The following is a 9877-nucleotide window of genomic DNA, read 5'->3' as shown; positions in this document are numbered from 1 at the left end:
AAATCGATATATAATAGTAGTGCTGACAAAATCGATAGTTCGATCAAAATTAGTATTATTAGTGGTGTTTTCGTCGGATTGTCGTTTATTATCGTTCGTTGTCGTTTCGGAGCAGGAGACGAGGGCGACGGTGGCGACAAAGCAGCGGCAGCGGCAGCAGGTGGTGACTTTGTGATTTTTTGACGCAATCAGAAGGAAAAATGAGGCCGGGCCGAGGGGCCCAGCGGAAGACCAAGTGCAATGGTAGGAATTGGTTTTTGGTAGAAATAATAATTAATAATAATAAAAAAAATAATAAATATTTTTCAAAGATTGTGTACAATTGTCTCTCTAGCCCCTGCATTACTTTCGGTATTGGATTTGTGCATATTTATTTATTACTTATATTAATTACCTAATTAATTCATTTAAATTTAAATTTGTCTTTTTTATAGAGATTTATTTTGAGAGGTTATTTTTATTTATTTATGTATTTATTTATTCATTTTTATATTTATTTATTTTTATATTTGTTCAATGATTTATTTTTATTTGTATTTTTTATTTATTGATTTATTTATCTATTTAAAAACTTATTTATTGATTTTTTATAACATATTTATTTATCGATTTATTTTCTATTTGTATGCAACCAATTTATTAATTTTTTATCTCATTTATATTTTTATTTATTCATATTTTTTATTTATGTAAGTACATTTTTGGAATTTTTTCAATAGTTATTTATTTACTGATTATTTTCTACTTTTATTTATTTATTTATTTCTTTATTGGTTCTATTTTTTGTTGTTGTTTAATTAAATAAATTTGTTCATTTACTTATTCGTTTTTTTATTTATTGATATATTTAGCTATTAATAGGCTTACATGATTTTTTTATCATGTATTTATTTATTGTTTCTATTTTTCTTATATTTATTCATTTATTTATTAACATTTTTTATTACACATTTATTTATTTATTTGTTCATTTATTTATTTGTATTATTTTATTTATTGATTTATTTATTTATTTATCTATCTGCTTATTTATTAATTTTTTATCATATTTTTTTTGATTTTTATCTATTTGTTTATTTATTTATTTATATCTTTTTAATTATTTACTTATTTTTTTAATGTTTTATTACATATTTATTTATTTATTTACCGATTTCTACTTTTATACATTCATTTATTTATTGGTTTATTTTTCTTTTATTTGTTCATTTATTTTGTTTGTATTTTTTACTTATCTATTTATTTTTTATCACATATTTATTTATTGATTAAACAAATAAAAGAAAAATAGAAACAATAAATAAATAAATAAATGAATAAAAGTAGAAAATAGTCAGCGAATAAATAAATAAATATGTAATAAAAAGTAAAATATATAAGAAATAAGTAAATGAATAAAAAAATATAAATAAATAAATAAATAAACGAATAAAAGAAAAATATAATAAATTAATAAATAGATAAATATGTGATGAAAAAATGAATAAATAAGTTGTATTTTATTACAAAATTATTTATTTGCTGATTATTCTCTACTTTTATTTATTCATTCATTTATTTATTGGTTCTATTTTATTTGTTCATTTATTTCATTTAATTATAAATAAATAAATGTATGAATAAATAAATTGAACAATAGAGGAATAACTAATTAAATAAATAGTTCCAAATATAATTAAAAATAAATAAAAATTAAGTAAATAATAAATAATTCACAAACTTAAATTAAATTGTAAATAATTTATTTATCACATTTTCATTTATTTATTTACTGTCTATTTTCTTTTTTTTATTAATTCATTTATTTTTTCATTGGTTAAACCATTTACTAATTTATTATTATATTATTTTTTCAATTATCAACTAATTTATTTCTGTATCTTATTATTTAATTGTTTATTTATTTCTTTCATGGATAAATTAAATTAATAATTAATCATTTATAAATTTATAATTCTATTTATTTACTTTTTATCTATTTATCTATTTAATGATTTATAAATTATTTAATTAAACAATTAAAAACTCAAATTAATTGGTAAATAATTCTATAGATAAATAAATAAAAAGTAAATAAATAAAATTATAAATCTATAAATGAATAATTAAATTAATTAATCAATAAAAATAAATAAATACACAATTAAATAATAAGATAAAAAAATAAATTAAATATTATTAAAAATTAAAACATAAATATAAATATGTAGTAAATAATTATATATATATATATATATGAATTAGTAAATCGTTGAAGAGAAAAAATAAACAGTAAATAAATAAATGAATATGTAACAAAATTGATAAAAATATTTTTATTAAAATTATTTACCAAATATTTAAGTTTTTTAATTGTTTATTTCTTATTTAATTTTAGTTATATTTGTATCTATTTATTTATTTACTATATCACTATTGCTCAATTTATTTATTCATACATTTATTTATTTAATATTTATTTTATTTTGTATTTATTTATTTATAAGCAAGTCATCATCATCAATAATAATAAATATTTTTATATCTTTTTATATTTTAATTTTAATAGTGATGTGAAATTCGACATTACATATAATTCTTTTATTATAAAACAAAATAAAAAATTACTATTTTTCTTAAGATTCTTTAAAGAATTTTTTTAATCTTAATTCAAAGACAGGTCCAATGGTTAAAGGTGATCCAATTTTTATTCGTAATATACATTTATGGGAACATTTTAAAATATTTTGTCAAAATAATTTTTCCATCATCTAAAAATGTATTTTATCCCGTCGATTTTGAGAAAAGAGGCCCCTTTTATCCTCGTCCAGGTAATGACGCAAAATTTTTAAACACACCTGAGTACAGGATAATAAAACCAGGTAGAGAATTTTACACAGGGGTGTAGCTTATTAACACGACGAATTGGGAATATTTGCCTTTGAAAAGATATTTGGATATATAGAAATTATTATTCTAACAAAACAATTATTATTCCTCTAAGAGAAGTCAAAGTTTTGCCAAAAAAATTGATTTGCTGATTTTATGTTACAAGTCATTCTGGAAAAAAGTATGTGCCAAAAATTGATTTTTCTCAAAAACGGCTAGACCAATTTTACAAATTTAAATGTCATTCGAAGTAACTCGATTAGGACTACTATTTAGTGGTTTTGCTCGACGATCAGCCGAGCCTTTTCTTTGTAATTAGCAGATTAGAGCCAATTTTGTTTTTATTTTTGCAAAAAGACTACGCAAAAAGCAATATATGTTGTTCGATACATCGTAGTATTATTTTTCCTGATCTGGTGTGTATAATTTGTTGTTTTTTTTCAATTTTTTTTTTTTTCAATGTATAAATTCATTTTTTTTTAACTTTTTCTTAATAATGTAATTTTCTTTTAGCTAAATGATGAGACACATCTAGTCTCGAAACGTATAAAAAATTAAAATAAATTTTCTACATTTGACGCATTGGCTGTTTTATTCATTTCAATATATATATATATATATATATATATATATATATACATATAAATATATATATATACATATATATATATATATATATATATATACATAGATCTGTGTGTATGTTTATATTTGTACATGTGTTGAAAGTTGCAAAATTCCATCCGTTTTTTATTTGCATCATTTCATAATAATTTTCGAAATTTTATATAAATATAAATGTAAAGAAATGAAGGTTTAATATTTATTTATGTTATTGTGAAATCTATAATGGATGTGCCCAATTATTTACTGTGCAACGAAATCTTTCTCAACGTGTCCAACCTAGTTTCCTTTTCATTAAATAATTTTAATATTTCATTACGGTACGGGAAGTTCCAGCAATTTGCCTTAAGGCACGATGCCATACAACCAACTAGTTTAGTTTATAAAATTTTATTATTATAAAATTATTAGCAACCAATTTGTCGACTTAAGAAATGGAAAACTATTTCAATATATTTATTAGGGGTGGTCCTCAATATGGACATTATCGAATTTCTTTGCACACAAGGGCTCAAATGCTTCCCAATTTTTTAAAAAAAAAGAGTGCTCGTAAGGTTCACACGCGATTGAAGTAAAATTTATTTGCTACTGTACAAGATGGCATTTAAGTAAAAATAAATACATCACATAACGATTTTGAATAACGTTTAGTAATAATTTGGTAACACTCATGATGAAGATATTTATTAGTGTCGACAATTATACACATTTAAAAGGATGTTTTGCGTGAATATTATTTAATTATGATTAAATTGTAGTAAGTAGTTTTATTAGTAAGTAGTTAGTAAACGGGCCGCAAGTGTTACTAGAAACTCAAAATGTCAACTTTTTTGAAATGTTAATAAGAAAATGCACTTTTTGGCGTTGTAGCACTCTTTTTTGCAAATCATATTTATGCTCTGAAAGATCTCATTTGTATAATTATAATATAATAATTATAATAAGTATATTTGTATTATTATATACAAAGGGACATTTTGTCGAATAATATTTTCCCAGTTATAATTTCCCAGAATTTATCGAAGAATAGATAGTAATTATTGAAGGTTCGTGGTTAAAAAGATCCGCTACCGATGTGTCCAAAACCAGTAAAGTTAAGCATTGTTTAACAACAATATTTGAAAGTAGAGGGAAAAATATGTATAGCCAGCTATAACCTAGATTCTCCTGACTTTGCTATCGGGAGATAAACGGTATTCTTTGAAAATCCATAATAAAAGTATTTTCTTCCATTGAGGGTTTTTTGACATTAGTTAAAATGTAATTATTTTGTAAAATACCTTTAAAATTCAAATAAGACATTAAACCTGTTTGCCACCTGGTCATTTCAAGTTACTCCGCCTATAGGGTAAAAAGATATAGATAACAAATTTTTGAAAGACAGCAAGAAAGCACATTTTTCAATTATGAAGTAGCTGACAGTTTTACTGAACGTAGTCAGATAATTGTTCGTTTGAAATGTGTTATTTGTTGTGATATAATTAGCTTAGTTTTCGTGATATAGTTGATATTTACTCAAAGTCAAATTATTAGACCTTTATACCTCGCCCTACTCTATATACATACTTTTTATTAAATTTACTTTAATTCATCGAATGTTACTTGAAACTTTTCAAAAACCAGGTCAAAGAATAAATACTTAATTCATTTTCTATCTCTCTTCGGAGAAATTTGAAAATTTTGTATAAGCTCAGTAGTATTATTTATAATTATACACAAAATCCAGAATCCAAAAAGAATCTGAAAAACGTAATTAATAGCCGAAAGACCAAAAAAGACTCGGATTCGATTATACGATGTTTTCTATAGGAAGTGTATAAAACTTCCAGTTCGATTGTATTGACAAAATGTAGACAAACTAATGGGGTTTATTGTTTTTATAATACCTCATTGTATATAGCATTCAAACAACGTATCCTTACAGACTTAAAGTATTAATATTTTTGATTCTCTAGAAATAGTTTAGAATATACCTTACTTAGCAAAACAACGTTTGCCGGGTCAGTTAGTATATATATATATATATATATATATATATATATTGATTTATTATATATATTATTAACTTCCCGAAGGGCAAGTTATAGTAATCGCAAAAAAATCGAAAATGAAAATTTTTATATATCTTTACGTTTCAGAGGTTTCTGAACATTTTGGCATACCTTAGAAAAAATGGATGTATGTGTGTGTGCGTGTGTGTGTGTGTGTATGTACGTGTGTGTATGTATGTGCGGATACAAATTTTCGTCGACGATTTCGGGAACACGGGTCAACCGATTTGAATAATTCAAAAAACATTCGATTCGTATTGATAAGGAGACGTGCTGATTAGTTTTTGGCGAAGGCAGGTCTAGCCGTTCCAAAGATACGGGGCAAAAAGTGTCGAAAACGGTAGCTCAGTTTTTGAGAGAACGGAGCGTCCGATTTGAATAATTCACTTGTATTGACAAGATGAAGAATCGATAAAATTTTCATGAAGGTAGGTCTAGCGGATTCGGAGATATGGAGGAAAAAGTAAAAAAATGAGCCATTTGGCGGTCAAAAATGATCATTAGACATATGCTCATAAAATTATCAGATATTTTATAGAGATTTTAACAATAAGTATACATTTTGTTAACATTCCTATGGGTTCCGTACCAATGCTTATGCTTTAGACAGCGACGCGGCGCTTACGCGCTTTATATTTTGTCCCTATGCAGTTAAAGCAGTACGATTGATTGCTTTGAAAAGAAAGTTCAGATCTTCCACAATATGTCAAAATAAAAAAAAATTTTTTTCAAAAAAAAAAAAAAAATTAAAAAAAAAATTTTTTTTTTTTAAATTTTTTTAAAAAAAAGTAATTTTTTGTCCAATTTATAGTTTCTCAAAAATCTTATTTTTTCAAAGTAATTTTTTTTTTCAAAAATGTTAATCGTTTTTAAAAAAATAATAATTTTTGGTACGGGAAGTTCCAGCAATTTGCCTTAAGGCACGATGCCTTAATTGCCTTAAGACAGAATTCCACTTACAGCTAGTTATATTAATCTTATTCCCTCTCCCCCAGGGCTGGGGCGTCGCGTGGCGGCTCCGCACTCGCTGCCGTCCGCCCTGGAGGTCGAGGCGGCCTGGAAGCAGCAGCAGCAGCCGCCCGGCGGAGGACTCCCACCCGGAGCAGGTCTGCCGCCGTCCGTGGGACTGCCGCCGTCGGTTCAGCCTCCGGGCGGCGGTCCGCCGTCCCAAGTCAACAGCAACAACCAGTCCGTCAATGACCAACAACCGCCTTATGGAGGACCGCCGTTTCAGGTCGGTTCTCCTGCTCCGGGAGGCGGCGGCGGCTACGGAGGCGGAGGACCGGGCGGCGGTCCCGGAGGTGGCGGTGGGACGCCGCAGTACACCGCCAGTCCGGCCCCTAGTGGGTCCAGTACACCTGGGCCGCCGAGCGGTGGTTACGGAGGCGGTGGGCCGGGCGGAGGTGGACCTGGTGGGCCTTATAACGGGCCCGGCAGCTTCAATAGTCCAGGTGAGATTAAAGATACATGTTTTGATCATTTGGCACTAAGGGTAGTTCTAGTAATGGGCCGAAAATTGAAAATGACAATTTTTTTGCATTTCTCGACGTTTTGAAGGTTTCTGAACATTTTTAACGGGGCATACCTCAGAAACTAAATGGATGTCTGAAAAAAAGAACTCTACTGACGAGCAAAAGTCGAATGAAAGTTTCTCTAAGAGAAATGACTCTACTAACGAGCAACAAGAATTTTGTAGTAAAAAGGACTCTACTGACGAGCAAAGTTCAACATTTGAGTGACAAAACATTTACAATAAAATAATAAAATTAAGTTAGATTTTGTTAGAAAAAGAACTCTACTGACGAGCAATAATTGAAAGTAAGTTTTTATAAGAGAAAGGACATTATTGACAAGTAATAGTTTAACAAAACAATTTTGTATTAGTAAGGATCTTACTGACGAGCAAACTCATTGGAGTGACAAAAACTTAAATATAAAATAATTAAAATTAAATTAGATTCCATTAGAAAAAGAACTCTACTGACGAGCAATAGTCGAATATAAGATTTTGTAAGGAAAATGAGAAATAATAAAATTTTGCAATAGAAATGACTCTACAGACGAGCAAACTGGTAGAAACGGATAAAGCTAGGGTTGGGAAAATGTATTTAATTTCATATATACTAACTTCCCAACTAAATCATCCCCTTGCGTCAATATTAGTTGTTATAATAACCCTCCTCATGCATCAATAACTTATTTTTTATTCCGGATTTTATATGTTGACAAAACAATTGCTTTTGAGGTTAAAAAATTATTACATATTTTTTTATTTTTCATAAAATATTTTTGCAATTTTGGATTAAAAATTCAAAAAATGACCCAGGCTAAGCACAGTCTAAGCGCCACTCTGGTACAAATGTTTACCCGAGTGCGTTTAGACTGTTTATGTACGGGAGCAATTTTTCAATTTGTAAAAACCAATATTTTATTGAAAAATGTGAAAATGCCGCCAAGCTAAGCACAGTCTAAGTGACAACCTGGTACAAATGTCTTTGCAAGTGCGCTTCGACTGTTCATGTCCAGGAGCATTTTTCTAGTTCTTATGTTATTTAAAAATGTAATTTTGGGTTAAAAAATCAAACAAATACCCAGACTAAGCACAGTCTAAGTGACATCATGGTACAAATGTCTTCGCAAGTGTGTTTAAATTGTGACTTCATTGAAGCACTTTTCCAATTTTATGTAAATTTATTATAGAAATGCAAATTTTTGTTAAAACTTTAAAAAATCACCCAGGCTAAGCACAGTCTAAGCGCCACTCTTGTACAAATGTTTACCCGAATGCGTTTAGACTGTTTATGTACTGGGGGCACTTTTCCAATTCGAATTTTGTGAAAACTATTGAAAAATGTGAAAATGCCACCGAGCCAAGCACTTATACTGTCGCACAGAATTATTTGCAAATGCGTTTAGACTGTGACTATGCGGGAGCACTTTTTGAATTTTGTTTAAATTAGGCAACTATTTTTTTTTTAAATTGAATTCGAAATGAAATGACGATTGTTAATTGCTCTGGATATAAATTTGCTCAGATATAACATGATAGCAAAAATAATGAAAGTTGTAATAATATATTTGAAAACGTTTAAAATTTCTCGAACATTTCATTGCGGTACGGGAAGTTCCAGCAATTTGCCTTAAGGCACGATGCACTAGTTTATTTACAAATGTGTCCTTTACCCCCCAGGTGGTGCAGGAGGAGGTTTCATGAACAATGGCAGGCCGGGCAGTTCCGGTCCGCCCTTCAATCCTGGCGGAGGGCCAGGTTCCGGGCCACACTTTGGTGGATCCGGAGGCGGGCCGTCGCCCTTCGGTGGGCCACAGTTTTCGCCAGCCGGCGGTTCGCCCTTTCACGGAGGAGGAGGCGGCCCTGGAGGCCCTCCGGGACATCACGGAGGTCCTCCGGGCGGTCACCATCATCCGCACGCTCATATGATGGGTGGGCCGCCAGGGCCGCCTCCGGGTGCTCATCATATGGCCCACGGAGGGCCGCCTGGCCCTGGAGTGCACCATCATCCGCATCATGGGATGATGCCGGGACCACCGCCGCCGGATAGGATGGACCAAGGGTAAGTGGTTAGAGATTAAGTAAAATAGTAATAAGCGATTTGGACATACGTGATGTACCAAAAGTAGGAAATTTTATTAACTTCCCGTAGGGCAAGTTATAGTAAACGCAAAAAAATCGAAAATGAAAATTTTTATATATCTTTACGTTTCAGAGGTTTCTGAACATTTTGGCATACCTTAGAAAAAATGGATGTATGTGTGTGTGTGTGTGTGTGTGTGTGTGTGTGTGTGTGTGTGTTCGGATACAAATTTTCGTCGACGATTTCGGGAACACCGATCAACCGATTTGAATAATTCAAAAAACACTCGATTCGTATTGATAAGGAAACGTACTGATTAGTTTTTGTCAAAGGCAGGTCTAGCCGTTACGAAGATACGGGGCAAAAAGTGCCACAATCGGTAACTCAGTTTTTAAGAGAACGAAGCGTCCGATTTGAGTAATTCAAAAAACATTTAACTTGTATTAACAAGATGAAGAATTGAACAAATTTTCATGAAGGCAGGTCTAGCGGTTTCGGAGATCTAGTAAAAAAAGTAAAAAAATGCCATTTGGCGGTCAAAAATCATCATTAGACATATGCACATCAAATTATTAGATATTTTATAGAGATTTTAACAATAAGTATAAATTTTGTTTACATTCCTATGGGTTCCGTACCAATGTTTACGCGTTAGACGACAACGCGGCGCTTACGCGCTTCGATATTTCGTCTCTATGCATTTAAAGCAGTACAATTGCTTTGAAAAAAAGTTCAGAATTT

At 29.7% G+C, this 9877-nt stretch overlaps 2 protein-coding genes across 2 annotated transcripts in view; both read left to right on the top strand.

Moving 5' to 3' along the window:
* Window positions 1-200: 200 nt before the first annotated feature.
* Window positions 201-8757, top strand: LOC113386394 (metacaspase-1-like). The gene is made up of 3 exons (XM_026624175.1): window positions 201-243; window positions 6539-7035; window positions 8734-8757. Exons 1-3 carry the CDS (start codon window positions 201-203, stop codon window positions 8755-8757), a joined length of 564 nt encoding a protein of 187 aa, XP_026479960.1.
* A 44-nt stretch (window positions 8758-8801) lies between these two features.
* The window catches only part of LOC113384832 (LIM domain-binding protein 2), a 40801-nt gene continuing 39725 nt past the window's right edge, over window positions 8802-9877 (top strand). Inside the window, exon 1 of the mRNA XM_026622596.1 lies at window positions 8802-9115. Within this exon, the coding sequence (XP_026478381.1) occupies window positions 8979-9115 (137 nt within the window). The 5' untranslated portion in view covers window positions 8802-8978. The remainder of the gene's footprint in view (window positions 9116-9877) is intronic.

This window comes from Ctenocephalides felis, unplaced genomic scaffold, assembly GCF_003426905.1.
Source record: "Ctenocephalides felis isolate EL2017-DRISC unplaced genomic scaffold, ASM342690v1 CF-g0.4_SCAFFOLD_03571, whole genome shotgun sequence".
In the NCBI taxonomy this organism is placed as follows: domain Eukaryota; kingdom Metazoa; phylum Arthropoda; class Insecta; order Siphonaptera; family Pulicidae; genus Ctenocephalides; species Ctenocephalides felis.
The sequence above is the reverse complement of the archived record's forward strand: the minus strand, read 5'-3'. Positions and strand labels throughout refer to the sequence as shown.

Excerpts from the sequence above, each read along its gene's own strand:
- LOC113386394 (XM_026624175.1), top strand. The coding sequence starts at position 201 with ATGAGGCCGGGCCGAGGGGCCCAGCGGAAGACCAAGTGCAATG. Across the intron at positions 244-6,538 it reads GCGGAAGACCAAGTGCAATG|GGCTGGGGCGTCGCGTGGCG; the intron begins GTAGGAATTGGT and ends CCTCTCCCCCAG. Across the intron at positions 7,036-8,733 it reads TTGATCATTTGGCACTAAGG|GTGGTGCAGGAGGAGGTTTC; the intron begins GTAGTTCTAGTA and ends TTTACCCCCCAG.